The sequence below is a fragment of the Triturus cristatus genome, chromosome 3_2 (assembly GCF_964204655.1).
Source record: "Triturus cristatus chromosome 3_2, aTriCri1.1, whole genome shotgun sequence".
In the NCBI taxonomy this organism is placed as follows: domain Eukaryota; kingdom Metazoa; phylum Chordata; class Amphibia; order Caudata; family Salamandridae; genus Triturus; species Triturus cristatus.
Genome location: NC_140584.1, coordinates 832,063,612 through 832,083,972, shown reverse-complemented (window position 1 = coordinate 832,083,972; position 20,361 = coordinate 832,063,612). Strand labels below are relative to the sequence as shown.

At 47.5% G+C, this 20,361-nt stretch overlaps 1 protein-coding gene across 1 annotated transcript in view; it reads right to left on the bottom strand.

The window, feature by feature from the left end:
• The window catches only part of WDR81 (WD repeat domain 81), a 142,085-nt gene that overhangs the window by 47,024 nt on the left and 74,700 nt on the right, over positions 1-20,361 (bottom strand). The window contains exons 5-6 of the mRNA XM_085649069.1: positions 18,752-18,933; positions 9,199-9,364 (exon numbers count right to left, since the gene is read on the bottom strand). Of these exons, the coding sequence (XP_085505195.1) occupies positions 9,199-9,364; positions 18,752-18,933 (348 nt within the window). The remainder of the gene's footprint in view (positions 1-9,198; positions 9,365-18,751; positions 18,934-20,361) is intronic.

Genomic DNA, 20,361 nt, shown 5'->3' with positions numbered 1-20,361 from the left:
ACTACAATCACGTAACGGCCCTCACTGTCAACCCGTGTTGCCGAGTGCTGAAACGGAAGTTGTTTGTGTATGAGCACCACCACACCCCTTGCGTAACAGCTATAGTTAGCAAAGTGTCTGCGGGGGCCCCAGGCCGTAGCAAAGGACGTCGCTGTGGTTTTGGGCAAATGCGTTTCCTGGAGGAATGCTACCCCTATTCGATATATATCTGCAAATAGGCTAGTACTTGTTTGCCTAATCTAGTGTTGTTTAATCCTCGCACGTTCCAAGTAAGGAGTGACAATTCGGCGTGCATGGACAAGCAATCACGCGGCATCAGGGAAAGTGTCTATCCATGTGTGTAAGTGCGCATTGTAGAGAATAATGTACCTTATGAACAAATAACATAAAAGGCATGGTAATAAGTTGAAATAACAGCATACAAATCTCCCCCTCCCCCCACCCATCCCTACTAGCATCAACCCAGGGACTTAACCCTTTACCAAATAAGAAACATTTTATTTATTTATTTTAGGAATTTGTAAAGCGCAAACTGTCGCCGTCGCAGGCATCCTGGCGCTGACAGAGTCTGAGGAGGATGGGGGGGGGGAGGAACAGGGAGACTAGGGCTAGCCCGGGAAGAGCCATGTTTTAACCTTTTTTCTAAAAGGTAGAAGGTCATCGGTATGTCTAATGTCGGCGGGGAGGGAGTTCCAGAGTCTAGCGGCAGTCACCTCAAAGGATCTACCTCCAGATCTGACTTTCTTGAATCTGGGGGTGACCACCAGTTTGGCATCCGAGGAGCGGAGTTTTCTGGTAGGAACGTACCACACAAACTTGGAATGAAAAGGGGCAGGACCGGAACCGTGGAGAGCCCTAAAGACAATACAGAGGGCCTTAAATTGCACTCTCTGTCTAAGGGGAAGCCAGTGCAGTTGTGCCAAGGCGGATGGTCCATGGGATCTTGACGGGAGCCCCAAGGCAAGTTTTGCAGCCGCAGATTGGACTCTTTGTAGCCTGTCTAATAGATACTCCGGGGCCCCGAGCAGGAGGGCATTGCAGTAGTCCAACCTGCTCAGGATAGTGCATCTGACTACTTGAGCTTGAGCCTGGGTGGGTAGGAGGGGTAGAACTTTCCTTAAAGAGCGCAGAATGGCATAACAACAGGCAGAAGTTTTCTGAACATGGGTCTCCATGCTGAGCTGGTGGTCAAGCAGGACCCCTAGATTGCGGACAGAGTCTGCAGGCTGTACCTTAGAAGCAGTTTCCGGAGGCCAGAAGTTGCTGGGGAACGGACAGGGAGTCCTCGAGCCACTGTTAAAAAGCACCCCGGTTTTCCCTGCGTTAAACTGAAGTGAATTCATCTTCAGCCACCTTGATGTCTCCCGCAGGCAATTGTGTAGGGTCTCTATGGAGATAGAGTCCTCTCCTTCCAAGGAGAGGATCATCTGCGTGTCGTCAGCGTAATTAATGGTTTGGATGCCGAAACTTTTGATCAGCAGAATAAGTGGCCTAAGGTAAATATTAAAAACATTGAAACATTGAAACATGCATAATTACTCTCCCAATTCCATGGCTATTAATAGTCACACATACGCAATCTAAATAGTGAACCAATCAGAGGTGGTAAACACCAGTGGGGTGGAGGGGGAAGGGCAACGCCTCGCAGTTCCACCAGACTTGTATAATAAGCAACTATTAAACTGTAAAATGTGTTCTTCGCATTGCAATGAAAACAAAAGGATAGCCCACCAGTTGAACCTAGCGTTACACAACTCAGTCTGGCGTAAACAACTCCACACTGGCTGCCAAACCACTCTGCGGTGGAGTGCAGCGAGCCAAGGGCCTGCCTTGGGAGCCCCCACTCTTTTGAAGTCTCGACAAAATTCTTGGACAGCTGTAGGTGTATCAAACACTTGAGACTTCCCAGCCACATCTACTCTCAATCGAGCAGGGTAGAGCGTGCCGTACCTAAGTCCCAAGTTTCTCAGTATGGCTTTCACTCCTGCAAACTTCCTCTGGGCCTCTTGTACCATCGCGGTAAAGTCAGGGATAATCAATACTGTTGAACCCTGCCAGGACAAAGTTCCCATCTCACGCGAAAGTCGTAGCACAGTGTCACGGTCTTTAAAGTTCAGCAAGCGGGCGATGATCGGTCTGGGGGTGGGCGCCCGGGTTAAAACGGGGCCCCAGTGAACGGTGCGCTCTCTCTACCAGGATCATGGGTGTAAACACTTCCTTCCCGAACAGATCCGTGAGCAATGTTTCAATGAAATGGTCCATTCTGCAAGGAATTGGTGGACTCGGCAATTCCAAGACTACAAAGGTTATTACGCCGACTTCTCGCTTCCAAGTCCCCGTTTTTCATGGCTATGGAGTTTTAAAAAAATTCCATGCGGTCAAGCTTTTTCACGGATTGCGTGGCAACGTCCTCAAGATCAGAAACCTTTCTCTCTGCCTTGTCCAAACTACGTTCATGCACATCCAGACGGGCTCCCGTATTGTCCAACCTCTTCTCCAGGGAGTCGAATTGACCGTCACTGTGTGGAAAGCCAGTAGGGGTCAATGAATGCAGTGTACTACAAGAGCCACAAGCGCGCTGTCTCTGCTCACTGTATTCAAACCAGCGGTAGTAAGCTCCCAAGAATGCAGTGCGGGGCCTGCAAAAACCTAGCACACACAGCAAAGCCAGTGTGATACTGTTGGGCACCTCGCAATCCGGCACCATGGCAACTCTTAAGGGGAGGACCCTTCAGCTGCATAGTCTGGCCTCTACAGCCCACCGCTCCCGAGCAGAAAACTTGCCTGACCAGGAGGTCAGCCCCCAGGCTTACCCGCGGCCCCTGTCACCGCGGGGCCTCCGGTGTGGCTAAGAGGACGCGAGGTGGGGGATGCCAGCGGGCCGCTCGCTCTTACCGTGCTCGGCCCTCCCGGGATCAGGTGGGGTCGACCCCTGCTGCTGTGTAAGGAGCGCGCCCCGAGCTCCTCTGAACGTCAGTAGTGATCGGAGCCTCCATGCTCCAAGGTCCTTGTCAGTTATGGGTGCAGGAGAGCTCCTCGGGAATTCAGCGCCTGGTCCCCCCAGCGTTCAACAACGTTGGGCGTATGCAGTGCAATCCAGCTGCTCCCAGCAGCGTCACAGAGCTCGTGAACCCCACATCGACGTATCTTGGGAGCCCGCTGTTAGAAATGGGATTTCTGGTTGGCTAGGGCTTGCGCCAAAGCCAGGCAGAAACCACCACTCTAGTCAGGGCTGGGGAGTTACACGCCAAAGATAACCCCTGATCACCCCCTTGGTAGCTTGGCACGAGCAGTCAGGCTTATCCCGGAGGCAATGTGTAAAGCGTTTGCGCGCGCACCCAGCAACAACACCCAAGGCCCACCACAAAAGAAACTCCACACAAGGTGATATATAAAAGTAGCCTTTGTATTATACCAAAACACATTAGATAATATTCACACAATTTACACTGTGCCAACTGGCACTGGGCAGAATTTTACAAGGGACTATTTACACGGGACAGGGCCACATGGACCACTGTCAGAATCAGCACAAATCACCAATAGTAAATGTAGAACATATACCAATGGAAACACAAAGTAACTGTAGAGCACAACCAGTAACTACTAGCGCAATAATGACCTCAGCGTCATCACACTAGCATCAGGTATAAAACCTATCCTGCATCCATCACAGGGGCATAAACACATTATGCAATTTCTCATTAGTCTAACTCATTAGACCTAACCACCTAAGTATAACTACACTAGGGGCGTATATCGCACAGGGAAGTATCTCCCTAACAGAAACCTAAACAGGTAAAACAACCTCCTAGGCAGACATCCTATCTAGAGGTATAAAATACAGGGTGCGCAAAACATACTATACACCGTACATTTCCTAACACCATAAGCATCAATATATGCATAAAGGCAGTGCACATTGCGCAAAAGTATACCTGTTAAAAATAACATGTACCCTAGGTGAGGGCACAACACAAGAAAACGGTCCCCAGGCAAACTTGGCCTTTCAGGGGCTCAAACGCCCTTTGTCCACAAAGTCAGGGCTGGACTGCGCACTCAGTCAAGGCAAAGCGCAAAGGGCCACAACCTAAACGTTGCAGCTGCCCACTAAGTGCTGGGCAGCTGTGGAAATGAGCCTGGGCACCACTGTGCCTTTAAAACAGTATGTCACACGTTGGAGCGCACTAGCGCTCTAAACCAAACATGATGCCCGGCGTGGGAGCCTTCTCTGGCTCTAGATCGGCAGGGGAAACATGCCCAACACAGCGTGGGAGCCTCGTGGGCTCGAAAACACCAATCTGTCCCCGGGACAACGTTGGAGCGGCCCGCTGCCTTCCGGGGCCGTTCTTATCACCAAAGGAATGCCCCCGCATGTTGGAGCCTCACTCAGGATCTTAAACAAATATGCCCCCGCGTTGGAGCCGTCTAGGCTCTTAGACAACACATGCTGGCCCCGCCGTTGGAGCGGCCCTCTGGCAGGCGGGGCCGCTCAAGTACCGTGCCTCCACTGGCTCTCGCTGGGCTTCGGCAGCCTGGGGGGGGGGGGGGACTCGGTCTCACCCCTCCCCGGACACCAAACACAGCCCCACTCACCGGGCTCTTCCGGCGCTGCTCCTGACACTCCGGCGACGGCGGGGCTCTATCCTCTGGTCGCGGGAGCGGGGTGGGCTCCCGCCTCTCTTGCAGCAGCACTGCTCCTTTCACCCGGGCCCCCTCCTGGGACCCGGGACTTGAGACATACGCAGGGCTCCCTCAACTCACGGGAGCCCCGCGAGGCAGGCACAGTCTTCCGGGACGCTTTCTCCCGGTCGGGGGAAATGATGGTGAGGCCCCGCCCCTGTCCCGAACCGACGTGCCTGGCTTCCGGTTTTCGATCGGGCCGGCAGCGGTGATCTTCTTCTGGCGGCAATGCGGGGTGGGCACCCGCGTAATTAAAGATCAATAGGCGGCATACACAGCGGGGTGGGCACCCGCAAAGGAATATAAAGCGGGGTGGGCACCCGCAAATTAAAATATAATGCGGGGTAGGCACCCGCAAATTAAGGTAAACAGAAGCGGGGTGGCACCCGCAATTTAGAAGAAAGATGAAGCGGGGTGGGCTCCCGCTCGGCAGCCATGACGGGGGAATCCCTCCAGTGGGGATTCCCTCAGGCAATAGGCAGCAGCACACTGCAGAGCTCCAGTGCTCCTTCAGGAGCCCAATTTCAGCGCTCCCAGGCGCTAGAAGGCTGTATCAAGCCATGGCAGAGTAAAAGGACCAGCAAAAAGGTCCAAAAGGTCCTGAAGGCGTCCAGGGGGCAAGGTAGGGGCCAGCACACAGGACCCTCCAGCAGGGAGGTAGCCCCCATGGCGGTCCCTCCTGGGCCCCACCAGCAGCAAGCCCCCCTCGGTCAGGATCCAAAAAGAGAACATTTTGTAAGGGGACACAGCCCCTTTTTATACACAGATCACCTTTGTTTCAAGGTGCAGGGAAGGGGCGAACCAGATGCAACTGGTTCTTGAGCACTTTGTTTTGCTCAGCCCCTCTCCCTATTCACAGAACAGGCCAGGGTCATTAGTCGCACCACAGGGGGCGGAGCCAGCATTGTGTGGGGAAAGCCCAGCCCTATTCAGGTCCCAGGTGTACTCCTCCCACCCATCTGGCTGCTGATCTCCCCATTCACCACTGGGTGACTCCTCCTGACTCTGGGGATTCCCTAGCCCGTCACATGACCTCAGGCAGCCAATCGCCAGACAAGGCACTCATCTCACACTGCACACAGAAATGCCCACTTCTAGAAGTGGCACTTCCACACTAGGTACATTGACACCGCACACATCGGGCAGCATTTCATCACACGAGTCAACACATACCAAACTCGGCTCTGCACTCCCCACGCATCAGGAACTAACATGGTCACGCAGATCCCCCATTCATTCCTATGGGAGGGCAGGTCAGTCTCACTCAATGTAACCCAGAGCGCACGCACTTTCCACTGGGACACAGTGTGAAAGCGCCTAGAGGCCTAAAACCACTAGTACAACACAGGAAAAAGGCTAGGATAATGCAAAAAGTTCTAGGGGTGAACTTGCCAGAAGGGCCAAGTCCAACACCCGCACACCCCGTAAAGCCGGAATCGTCGCCTCTGGTCAGCGAGGTCTATGGGGTCATACAGCAGCCTCCGGTAGGCAGGATGGCTAGCTATTTTAAGGCGTAAGAGCCAAGATGTCAGGCAGATCGGGCGGAGCTTCAGAGCTAAGCGGCCATCTTGATCGGTAGCCTGGCCACGTCCCCGGCGGAACCTGTGTGTGCTCCAAAATGCATTCAGAACATTTGAGACATCCTAGTCCACACAAGACACAAAATTTGTGTTTATAGAAAGACTTCTTACACATTGAGGTCCATCCCTACGGTTTTCGGACATTTCTTGTGTGGGTTTTGTTCTTTATGCCATCTAACTCAACCAACTACACAGACTGACTGGAGTCTAAAGACTCCTTGGATGTTTCACAATCACACTAACTGCAACACAGGAAGGATAATTTATCTAATCACTTGTCTGTGTAAATTGATGCATGTAGGGATGACCTCATGTAAGGTGAGAATCAAGATGATTGAATATAGGAGTTCAATAAAGTGTCATAAATCCAACACTAAGCTCACAAACATTTCCTTCAACTTGGTCACAATGAAGATGACTTCACCTGGATTGTACTTGATAAACCCAGCTATACCACACAAATAGGCAATCTAAAATAAATATTGTTCTGGGGGGAACAACGTTGGATTCTTAGATTAATGAGTCATCGTAAAGGCTTGAATGATGACATTCCTTGGACTCTGTTATAAGAGACACCTCACTCTACCGGTTTTCGATATGTACCTGCTAAGAAAGAAGTGGTTCAATATACACGTGAGAAGTCTTATGACAGATTCAGGACTTACTCTATCTTTACTATGATACTCCAACGACAATTTTGATTTACTATTTATTTTGAGAATAGATCTTTCTTGACACTGAAGACCCCTGAGCTGCCATGTTTTCGTACAGATTTGCCTCATTACTTCAGTCACGCCTGTTCATCAAATAACCTATAATGAACATTAGCAACTATATTTCTCATAATTCAATAAGATAGTTCACGCACCTGTATTTTGGGTTAAGACGTTACCAGGGGGTTGGCATGCCTCGATACCACCTTAACTCAATTCCATATTCATATTTGTAGTACGTCCTGAGAATAGCTGACATATAAGATTGTGAAATACAGGACACTCTATTGGTATACACACATAGAGCGATTTGGAGTTACGCGTCGACAAGGCACCTTTAAGAAATTTGGCCGTCGTTTGCTTCTGATGACTTGTGACGTAGTGCGTGACCAATCCTAGGTCATTTTATTATGACTCCACGAGTGCAATGCTTGATCTCGCCGAACCGGCCGAGTTGATGGTCATAATCGTGACACAAGTAAGAGCCTTATTTTCGGCTCCTCTTCATTCCAAATTAATGGTAAACAACGTTTACCCCAAAACCTTTTAACCGCAGGGAATCACAACGCAGTCGTTACAACGACCGCGTTGTGATTCCGCATACCATTACCCCGCAAGTCGGAACAACGACTTGCGGAGGGGGGGGGGGGGGGGGGGGGGGGAGGGTGGTGTTGGATTTAAAATCCAACACCTTCCCTAGTGTCCGCACAGACTGGAGTTGGAATAGTAAATTATACTATTCCAACATCCAGCGCCCCCCTCTGCAAGTCGTTTTTCCGACTTGCGGAGTAATGGTATGCGGAATCAAAACGCGGTCGTTGTAACGACCGCGTTGCGATTCCCTGCGGGATAAAAGGTGGCGGAATAACGTCATACATTCCAAATTAATATATTGGTTCATGGTTTTTACGTTTGTGAGCTTGTACGCCCGAGCACTTGCTTTGACGGGGTTGGTGTTTAATTGGATGACTTACCGGCTGTCCTATAAACACATGAGATGGAGACTGGGTAATGGCCGGTACAGTATTGAAATCTTACATGTATAAAATCGGAGATAATTATGTTTATAGTTACAGAACACACTCCTTATATTTCAGAACACTATTGAATTATGAGGATTTGGGAGATATCATAGCAGTAACTCATTTAAGAAAGGCCGGGCACTCTATGGATGTTGGCTGTGTTTCTAGCTATATAAGAACATCTGTGTATCTCCACTATCAATCAAGGCGTAAACTATTGCTTTTTGACACAACATGTGACAATAACTTTACCCTGGCACATTGGAACTTTGAGGTTCTTATTTTTTATCATATGCAGCGATACGATATGGGTGGAGATCAGAGGATTGAGAACGATACATAGATCCCTTCTAGGGGTAAGATTACCCTAAATGTTTTTTGACACATTTCTTCACAGAGCACCAGTGTGAAGGGTGATGGGTAGGGAATATTGGTATCACTTTAAGACTTAGATTTAAAACTTAGTCCTGTGTAATTAACTTTACTTTTGGAATTTAGAATTGATAATAGGTTTGAATAATAGCGTTTTATGTTGTGTTTTTTCTTTGCTTTTGATAAGTGGACCAAGACACTAATGGTGAGCCAACTAATTCTATACCTGGCTTACTGATTCAAGCCCCGTATTTTATTATTATACAATTTGATACTGAGTGGCACTTACTATCTTTGGTACTGAGGAATGCTCAAGAATCCAGAGTTATATATGGGCAGAAACATGTCGACCAGAGAGATACTTTTAAACTGTCCTTTGCACTCTGCCCCTCACTCAGATCCCAGATATTGCTCATCCTTGACTAAACACGGCCTCTCCTCCCCTGTTGGGAAGTCGTAACCCACAGCAGCCACCTTGTGGTCCTGCTGTGATGAGGAAACCCAACGATGAAGCATGTAACCTTCGGGTGAGTGAGGGTTCTCGTCCTTAAAACTACACGCTTGTCTCTCACCGTCTTTGTCCCTTTCTCCAGTTAGTCCTATTTTTCTTCCAGATAACATTAGGGAGCATTACGTTTCCGATTTGGTGCCCGCTCCCTTCATGAGCCCTTATGCTATTCAAGCAAACTTCACTAGATACCATGGTTTTAGTCTGAGCTATGTAAAATTAAATTTTATCAAACATACACTCAAATTACAACACTTAAGACATCCTGGAATGGAGAAGTATCTCATTCTCTTTTAGACCTGCTTGGGAAGGTCACTGACCTGTTCCTGAACCTGCTGAAGCAGCGTGAAGCTGCTGAAGAAAGTCCTTAATGTCTCACTGAGGTGTAGCTGTACCATCTCACCACCGATACGAAGACAAATTAGGGCGATGAGGGTTCTGCTTTTCACACACAGGGCAATCCTGGCCTGAGCTCCACTAGGAAATCTGAAAGAAAACCATTACAAATCACCCCTAGAAAATGACCCCAGTACATTTTAGAAGTTACAAGGAGACCATAAGAGACCAGTGCAATAAAACGTTTCAGCAATCCTTCGCCCTGTTATGCAGTCAATGGCGTAAGCTTGGGTGGAGCCTGTTGAGCCCCCGTGGCATTTAACGATCGCCGCTGCGAGGACGCGCGGCTAAGCTAAGCTGGGGAACTGGTTGGGAATTGTTTGAGGGAACAATTGTTTAAACAATATTTTTAATGTTTTTATGATTGCACCCACAATTGCCTGAACTGCTCCTTTTTAAATAGTTTTATGAAACCTACCTGCATTTGAATTTGTTCTTAACCTTCTCGTGTGCCGCTTTCACTTCCTGCCTTTTGCAGTGCTCGCGAGCTGATTGGTCAGCTCTTAGCCAATCGGTATGCAGCCCGGGTGGAGCCTGTTGAGCCCCCGTGGCATTTAATGATCGCCGCTGCGAGGACGTGCAGCGGGTGCGCCTAAGGCAAACCCGTCTGCGACTGTCTGCGCCAGGGACTCTGCCTCTCCCAAGGCACAAAGATTAGTTTACTCTCACATAACACTACTGGACCTACAAAAAGCTGGTGCTTGTAGGACTCAAAACTGGGCCCCAGATGATTGCCCTACCCTCTGTGCACAATGTAGCCTTAGGTTGAAACCTTCTGGGCACCCTATATCCACAGGTCCCAGGACTCTGACACACTCCATCCTGAGTATCAATTGCCGATCACTGCCCAAACACCATGCCGAGGTACTCGACCTACTCCAGGATCAATCACCCGAGGTCCTTTTTCTAACGGAAACCTGGCTCTCCGAGACCTCTGTGGCCATACCGGCACTTGCCCTCCCCACAGGTTATGCCATATGCAGTCTCAATAGAACAGGGGGAAGAGGAGGCGGCATAGCGATCGTCTACAAAACCGTCCAAACCTGCAGCTTCACTCCCCAAGACCTACCAGATTGTGAGAGTGCGCTTTTTAAAAATTGCGCTAAGTGCAAATTTTACCTTTTCAGGCCTACTAATTTATCGCCTACCCGGTCCATCTAAAACTTTTAGAGAAGCCCTGGCAAATACCACCTCAGTACTAGCTCTCTAGTCGGCTAACTTCAATATTATCGGTGACCTGAATCTTCACCTAGAGATGCTAGAATCCCCGGACATTCTCAGCTTCCTAGGGGACCTAGCAATGTGCCAGCTGACCCAATTGGTCACCGGCGCTACGCATAGCACCGGGCATCTCCTCGATCCTGTTTTTTCTAACCTTGAGTCGCTGGAAGTCTTACAACCCCTCCCCATGATCTGGACAGATCACTCTCTCATTCTAATGCGGCTAACACTGGCAGACACTACAAATAACCATCAGAAGGTGCACAGTCCATATAAAGAAGAATAGCTAACCAATAGTTACTGTGGAGGAATGCATGAAATCCTACAGGTAATTGAGACACCACCTAGCAGGAGGTAAGAGTCCATCAGCCCACCCTTATTGGCGGAGCATCGTCATTTGGAACTCCAAGGAATCACGGTCTGAGCCCAGGATCGCGGGTCACCAAAGACTCTGCTTGGTGCGCAGGCCAGTGATACCCAGAAAGAAAACAAACTCCTGCCAGGGTGTGTACCCAAGACTCGAGGACTCAAGTGATGTGCAGTGCTTATATGTGATGTGAAATTAAAAATGAATACTTGGTCAAAAAATATGTTTAATGAGGATTAACCAAGTTTCATATCTAAAAGAACCTATAGTCTTATTAAAATTCTACAGACTAATTCTTGGTTCAATTATGGTGTGGTCGACATGTTTCAGCCGGAGTGGTCACTTGACCCGGCTTTCTTCAGGACCGAAAAACAACTAAAATGCTACTGCTAAACTAATAATAAGTGAAAAATCAAAAACCCATGCAAGCCAAATGTGAGTGTTGGGTAAGACAGTGGCGAGTGCCACCCTACCAGACAAACAGTCTCGTGCTTGAGCGTAAGAACAATGTCTTCATTCCTAGAAAGAGAATCCAAAAATAAATCATTGGAAGTAGGCATCATGCACAACAGAACAGCACTAATAGTCGCTATTCAGCAGAGCTATTTCAGCACTGCCCTTATTTCAGAAAAACTCAAAACGATGTTTCCAAATACAACAGTGTGTGAATCATAATAAAAATAAAAATAAAAAACTCACCCAGCTTTTTGTGGGAGAACTGCCTCACCTCACCCGGCTGACTGCTCGGAGAAGGAGGCACCGCTCTGTTTTTCTGAAATAAGGGCAGTGCTGAAATAGCTCTGCTGAATAGCGACTATTAGTGCTGTTCTGTTGTGCATGATGTCTACTTCCAATGATTTATTTTTGGATTCTCTTTCTAGGAATGAAGACATTGTTCTTACGCTCAAGCACGAGACTGTTTGTCTGGTAGGGTGGCACTCGCCACTGTCTTACCCAACACTCACATTTGGCTTGCATGGGTTTTTGATTTTTCACTTATTATTAGTTTAGCAGTAGCATTTTAGTTGTTTTTCGGTCCCGAAGAAAGCCGGGTCAAGTGACCACTCCGGCTGAAACATGTCGACCACACCATAATTGAACCAAGAATTAGTCTGTAGAATTTTAATAAGACTATAGGTTCTTTTAGATATGAAACTTGGTTAATCCTCATTAAACATATTTTTTGACCAAGTATTCATTTTTAATTTCACATCACATATAAGCACTGCACATCACTTGAGCCCGCGATCCTGGGCTCAGACCGTGATTCCTTGGAGTTCCAAATGACGATGCTCCGCCAATAAGGGTGGGCTGATGGACTCTTACCTCCTGCTAGGTGGTGTCTCAATTACCTGTAGGATTTCATGCATTCCTCCACAGTAACTATTGGTTAGCTATTCTTCTTTATATGGACTGTGCACCTTCTGATGGTTATTTGTAGTGTCTAGATGGGATTGGAGGTGTTTTAGTCCTTAAACTAAGTCCCCTTTTTTGACCCTCTTATAAAATAGGTTTTTTAACACTGGCAGACCTCAAGTCCCAGTCAAACCAGCACCCCTCACTGAAACAGTGAGGGGTGCTGGTTTGACATAAATTTGACCAGGAGGCCTTCCTCACAGCCCTGAGCACAAAACCACCAGCTAGAGCCACCAACATCGAAGAGGCTGATGCACTCTTTCATAGTTGGGTAACCCAAGCCCTGGATACTTGCATTCCTCTCAAACTCACATACTCTAAAGGTGCGCAGGCTAATACCTGGTTTAACGAGAAGCTGACCCTAGCCAGGAAGAACTGCAAAGTTCTAGAAAGAGCATGGAGGCGTTCTTATGACCTCCAGGCGAAACTACAATATAGATCCGCTATCAAATCTTACCACAAACTAGTGCGTAAAACTAGGGCAGCTCACTACTCTAGCCTGATCACCACCAGCACTAATCGCAGCAAAACCATTTTCTCTCTTCTAAAGGATCTGGTCACACCTCCCTCGGCATCAGGCAGTATCATATCCTCCAGCCAACAATGTTAAGAGCTGGCGAACATCTTCCTCGAGAAAGAGGAGGGTATTTATCATAATTTCGATCATACTGTAACCCCTGCCGCCAGTGGGAGGAACACTTACTCCTGCTCTGAGACCGTTTCTCTTACATTACTACCCACCATTCTCCTAAAAGATCTGGAGGAATTAGTGACCAAAATTAAATCAGAGTCCCCAGATGACCCCCTAAGACCAGGCGCTTTCAGGAAAGCCAAACAGGTCCTCCTACCGAAATGCCTGGATCTACTCAATCTATCCCTCGCCTCGGCAGTGGTCCCAAAATCATCGAAACACGCAAAAGTGGTCCCATTACTCAAAAAACCTTCACTTGATACGACCAAGTCAGAGAACGACCGTCCAATTTCACTGCTTCCATTTCTGTCCAAAATCCTGGAAGCCTTTGTGAATTAGACATTGACTCACTTCTTGGAAGTTAATCATATACTCGATAGCTCCCAAAATGGTTTCCGACCACGCTTTAGTACCGAGTCTGCACTGCTGACGGTGGTAGAACAATTGAGATCAGCTGCGGATGCCGGCAGGACTTCAGCTTTGGTCCTGCTGGATCTGAGCGTGGCATTTGACACGGTGTCCCACAAAATCTTGCTCCTCCATTTGGAGGAGATAGGGATTAGTAAAAAAGCCTTGTCGTGGTTCTCTTCCTTCTTGGCTGATCGGACCTTCCAAGTGATAGCCCCTCCCTTTACCTCCCGTGTCCATCCTCTGCACTGGGGGGGTCCCTCAGGGCTCGGCGCTGAGCCCCACGCTCTATAATATATATATATATATATATATATATATATATATATATATATATATATATATATATATATATACATACACACACACACACACACACACACACACACACACACACACACACACACAACACGAGTCCTCTAGCACGGATGGCCAAAGCTAGGGGAATTTCCTTGATGTCCTATGCTGACGACACCCAACTGGTGACCACCCTGTCCAACAATCCCAGCCAGGACAGAGCAAAATTTAAAGAAGAAATACTGGCCATTGCAGAGTGGATGACGGCTAACTTCCTGCAGCTGAACTCTGCAAAATCTGAGATCCTTCTGATTGGCAAAGATTCCCATCTCTGGAACAATGAATGGTGGCCTCCAGCTCTTGGAGCCCCCCCCGGCCCCGAAACCTGCAGTGAAAGACCTGGGCTTTATGCTTGACAAAGATCTACATTCGAGACGCACACCAAATCAGTGGCAGGGAAATGCTTTGGGCTGCTACGCGGCCTTAAACCTATTCTTGGTTTATTCAACGCCCAAATGCGGCAGCTGATCATCCAAGCCTCCATATTGGCCCTTTTGGATTACTGTAATGTGCTTCTCCTTGGCTCTAATAAGTCTGTGCTGAACCGACTGCAGCGGGTCCAGAACGCTGCAGCGCGCGCCATTTTTGCCCTCCCTAAGTATAGCCATGTTTCTAATCTCCTTTTCCGCTTGCACTGGCTGCCTCTTGCACACCGTGTCCACTTTAAGGCGCTCTGCACCGCGCACAAGATTTTGACCGGCACCAGCCCAGACATTCTGAGCGATCTGTGTACCCTCTACTCCCCACCGCGTGCGCTCGGTAAATCTAATCCTCGCACGAATCCCACGCATTCCAAGGACCAGATCTGGCGGTCGTTCCTTCAGGCGACTGGCCCCTGCCTTATGGAACTCCCTTCCCCTACACATCCACAGCATCCCTGATCACCAGGTCTTCAGACGGTTTGTGAAGACTTGGCTTTACTCTCAACTCTAATCCCTCCTCTGTCCCCCACTTTGCCTTGCTTCAGCGCTGGGACACCTCATTGCCGAGGCAGCCATGCGCTTTACAAGTATTCTAATCTAATCTCCTCAGAGTAATGCTCAGGCAGTACTGTAAAATGCCTACAGTTTGAAATCCTGCCCCATGCCCCAGCAACCCCAGGTCATTAATACAGGCGCGCAGAAGTGTGAGTCTTAGCCCTGCAGTGTCCAGTGTCCTGTCAGTAGATCTGTAATGTGGACTCCCTTCTAGTAGTGCTGAGTCAGTATTCGTATATCTCTACTGGGTGAACGTCCCCTGAGGAACGCAATGTTATTTCTATAAGACTTCAGCGATACGAGTTTCCTCCCAACAGGCCAGGTCAGTACTATAGGACCCCAGCAGTGTGGCCATCCCCAGCAGGGACCACTCTGGCAAGGCTCTATGACTAACTGTGCAAGCTTCCTCAAGCAGTAATGCAATGGAACCTTTGGAAATGTGAGCTTCTTGCAGCAGTGTTCCTCCCCCTAGCTTGAACTCTCTGAAATCAGTGTTATTATTGTAGTACTCCAGCACTGCGTCCTCCAGAAGCCCCCTTGTTGCTAGCTATGGGACTTCAGCAGTATGCATTTTATTTCATTATTGGTCGACCAAACCTGCAAACATTTTTGTGAGCTCTGTAAATATGAAAGGCTATAACATGGATAGTGAGTGAGTACCCTGCAGCAATATGTGGACACACAACCCTGGACCCTCTCGATTGATGCATGTAACGTGGTTGCACACTTGATATATGAACATACCAGTCTTGCTTTTTTTATTTGTACATAAGAATATGATAATGATATAAACATTTTATAACGGGAGGCCCGTGAATACAGGCAGATACACAAAACATACTAACCAAAGGCTCGAATTATCCACGTGAAAATTAGGCCAAGAGGTATCCATATGGATCTTACAGTCACCCACATAACCTTGTTATGTATATGCTACTGACCTTTTGGCCTTTCTAACAGTGGGTTTATGTCAAGGTGTTCCCTAGTACAGTGCCTATGTGTATTCGGTTTCTGTCTGGGGGTGTATTGCTTCGGAGCTAGATTCTAAAAGACTAGACGCCACCCTTAGTTCTTTGTTTTTCTTGCTTCTTGTACTTTGTATAGATCTTCGGTCTTCTGCCAGGTTTGTTTTGTTGGAGTCCACAGTTTCCACTTCCTTGCGTTGCTATTTCCTGAGCAGATACATTTCTGCAGAGTCTGCTTCCTCTCAATAATTTAGACACTTACCTTCAGAACCCAGAGCTGGAGCGAGAGTTAGAAGCAGTGGGGGCTAAGGGACAGTCTGGCTATTAGGAAAACGAGTTCCAAAACTTGACATTACTTTTTGACATTAGTATTTGGACCTCTGTTATCTGGTGGACCTCCTAAATGGTATCCCACACTGAAAGCGGAGTTTACATTGGATTCTGAACAGCAATCTATTGCCTCTGCACTTTTAATTTCAAACATTTTTACTGTTTTGCAGTCAAGGTTTAAGAAAATACAGATAGGAGAGCCAGGAAACTTGCAGATAATAGGATAAGGATTTAAGTTACAAACATTCTGTGAAAGAAGTCGGGTAGCGAACATGGCTCAAGATATAGTATGTCGTAGTGAAGATAACAGTACATTACAAATCAGTAAACTGAGTTACTCACGAAGAGTAGGATTGTGGTTTAGTTCGATCAGAGCAGCTCCGGAACAGATGCATTGTAGGGGAGACTAAAGTTGATGATCTAAGTTGAGGGCGTTCATTCAATTACCTATGATTGGAGCACTCAGCTGCCTCTGGACAAAGAGGATAAGGAACTCTGGGTAGGTTGCAGGGGACATGTATACAGATTATGTGTGCAGAGTATGGTGAGCGTGGATTAGATCAGTAGGGGGGACAGGAATCATTCTGGATCGCCTATGGATGTAAGGTACACAAAATGGAGAGAAGAGAGCTCTCCAGACAGTGATGTAAACTGTAGGAACATTCGTAAGGTCTTTTGTACAGGATCAGGCTCTGGGGTGTGGGGATACAAGACAGAGGGTAGGAAATTCCCTGACCATTTCCTTCTCCATTGTTCCCTAAAAAGGCTCCCTCCACCCCTACTGGTTACGTGGGTTAACCTTGTTGTCCATTATTTTGGGTTACCCTAACAGGGTATTCCCAACCCAAACCCTCCTTCCTGGAGACACTAGAAGACGAAGACTACATTTTGCCACTCTGGGAGCGATACACAAGATGTCAGAGCTACTTGAAACTGGTCCCAGTGGTTGATCAACGGAATACACATTGTGTTCTTTAAAAGTCAGGTAAGTGCTGGTTAGAACCCCAGTTCAGGGTGTGTTTGTTTTCAGGGCTCAGTCACAGGACTCACCCCACAGGGTGAGGGGAAATTATGCAAGTGCCAGAGTCAAGATACCCAATTGCTGTCTTTCTTGCAGGTGGGGGCAACCTGGGCAGGCCCATGCTAAGAGAGCTGTAAGCTGCCTGAAGAAATTTAGGAGCTGCCTGCTGGAGAAATGGGATTGCTAGACTGCATTCCCCATAAGAAAGCTGACCCACGGGAGTCATCAGCCCAGCTGTCTAGTGACTAAGCAGCTGTGTAAAGAACGTGGGTCCTAAAACTGCTGGAGAAGATGAATCTGCTGTGATGGAAGAGGCTCAGCTTGCTGCGACTAAAGGGTGCTCTCACTACACCCTGCAGGAAGACACAGTCTAGAAAAGGGGAGCCTAGCTACGCAGGAAGGGGAAGAGTGCAAATCGACCTAATTCTGCAGCTCAGGAGGCCCTGGAGAGAGTGGGGCTTGTGATAAGAGACCCCACAAGCTTCCCCATGTACAGCAGAAAAAGGAGCCACTCTGATTGTCCCAAGAGGGAGAATTAAGGAATTAGGGAGACCCTGGTCTGTTTTGCGAGCTCCAAGGGCCTTATGTGTGTAAGCCAGAACTATATATTCTATATTTTCGTGTTGAAATGTGTATTTCGATGAGGTATATACATTAATTTTGTAGTGAAAAGTACACATTAGGTCAACTGTTTATTTTGGCTGAAATGTTCATTGTGTAATATAATTATGAATGTGAATACATCAGGCTTTTAGTAATGGATGGCAAATAGGGTTATGGTGAAGCTAATTGGATTATGTCTAGCATATCTCACCTGTTGCCATAGGCAGCAGACCTTCGCCTACTGAACTGACAAATTATGTAGGCCTAACTTTGTATTGATTATCGGCAAAGCCCTCTTTAGGAGGGGCTATTAAAATGAATGTTCCCACTGGGAACGTGTGCTATTCTGCCAATTGTACATTGTGTGGGTAGAAGAATAAAACGTTAGGCCTACAGATGATTCTATGCATAGTATTTAACTTTGTGTGCATTCGAAATACTTTGCATTTTTTCAAAGTAGAAGCACTGACTGGACATTGATTTAGTAAGGGTTGTGTGCGTTACTGTGCTGCGGGTTTACAAGCCATCTCACCTGCCTGAGGGAGTCTTGGTTTACTTTGCTCCCTTAAGAGTCAAGTTCCAAACGGGTATGCTTGGTTTTCAATTTGGGGCGACAACTGTGGAACACAAAGACGTCAAAGGTAAACAACCTCAACTGACACAGTTGAGGCCCAGTAAACCCTCAAAGCCATTGGCCCACTGCCCGAAAAAAATCATCACACTGCCTGAATCTGCTACCCAGCATTTGTATAAAAGTTCAAACTTAAGGGAAAACGGTGCCCAGGAATGCTGGTCTCCATCCATGCCTGGCCAGTGCTACGAATCCCACAGCAGTGCGAGACCTGCCCCAGTACGCTATACATTTGCCCTGATATTCCCGGGAACCCTGCACAGGAGCCCTGGAGCGCCTGGTACCGTGGTGTGTGTTCTGGAGTTGCTAGCATTGTTTTCTTCCTCTCAGGGCTGCTGTGTGTGAATTGTGGCCACCCGTGTGCTGCCCTCTGATTGCTCAAGGGTGCCCATCGTTATGTGCTTACTCGGAGTAGAGCCTTCATAGTGGGCGGTTAGGCTGTTTCTTGAAAGCAGATCTATAGCTCAAAGAACGGCATATGACACCTTACCCTATGACCGGGGAGGTCAGAAAATTCAGGACAGGAAGCAGGACATCCTGGTTGATTTTGGGGAGAATATCCATGAGTGTAGAGTCCGACAGATAGATGATAATCTTTCGTGTTAGGATCACAGCAGCAAGAAGTCCAGCTTCTTTACGGCTGTTCAACCGACTGCCGCTGGTGGGGGAAACCTGTGGGAACAGCAAAGGACACAATTTATGTGGAGTGTTCATGTGTCTGGAGAAGGGCACACCACATCTAGAGGAAACTCCCAAGAGTCCTGGGCCTTTCAGAGAGAAGTAGAACTCCATAGCGACCTCGGACACTGAAGCATGCTGCGCACATGGGCTAGGCTCAGAGAGATGTACATCAATCTTACTATAGATGCTGAGAAATGTACTCACCACAAGCGCATAGAGAGGAATCAACAGCGTGTACACGGGAGACCTCCAGCTACCGAGAGAAGTAGATGCCACATATGGTGGAGAGTGGGGTATACAGCCAAGCATTCACCTTATGCAGGGGAGGTGTAGCATTGCAGACGAATAAACACTCAATATGAGAAAGGTCGCCTTCATCAAATGTTGTAACATCTGTCCCGTTCACTGTCTACTCTCCACCCGCTGCATCACTTGCTGTAGCTTCTGCCCACTGTAACTCCTGCCGCAGACTCTACTCCCTGCTATGTCTTTGCTTCTACACCTGCTGCCTTAGCCATGGCGCGCTGCACCTTCTGCCTTAGCATTTTACCACTGCACCATATTCTTTGGTATCCAGTACCTGCTCGTTTTAGGACCAACAATCGGACATCATAAAAAATAGCCATTTAAAGGAGGGACGTTTTTCAACACCATTCAATCAAGAGATTGGCACAACCCTTCTCAAGAGGTCACCTTGATCTCACTGCCACCTAACCAATTAGAATGAAAAAAAACGTAATGAAAACTATAATCAACAAACTACAAACTGAATGTCCCCAGCAACTACATAACCTCTAGGATCAACGGCAATCAGGCTTCCATCATGGCCATGTTACATTCACCTTTGAAGGAACTGATGAAGGATATGTGTGTCTTGGTACAGATCGAAGTAGAGTTTAAACAACTGCTTCATTCTCATTTGGAAGGAACCAGAGTGTCAGATCCTTTCCTCTCCTCTGGTATGGCACATTCCTAACTAAACACTCACAGCAACTCTAAACTGGACACTTCCTATCTAGCCTCAGCCTGATAAATATTTGAAGAACCTTAAATATCTTATTGTGTTTTAACCTATGCCATATACATACAATCATGGACACACGCTGCCTCCTATACCACTCATTCACCAACAATGTTAATTGATAACTGCATCACCAACAAAAAGCCACAATAAATTGACGTACAGATGACCTCAAGCTTACCCAAACTTGAAAATAAAGCCACTGGAAACTACACAACCCATCAGTGCACTTCGCGTCCCGGTAGAAGTCATTATGAAAGTAAAAGTACAAAAGCCTCAAGGTTAATTCCACTCTGTCAAGACTCTTAATGACAAAATCACAATAATGGATAGTCTTTCCTCTCCCGCTATCTGTACGATTACATTGTGATAGCTGAAATAAATAATTAATTAAGTTT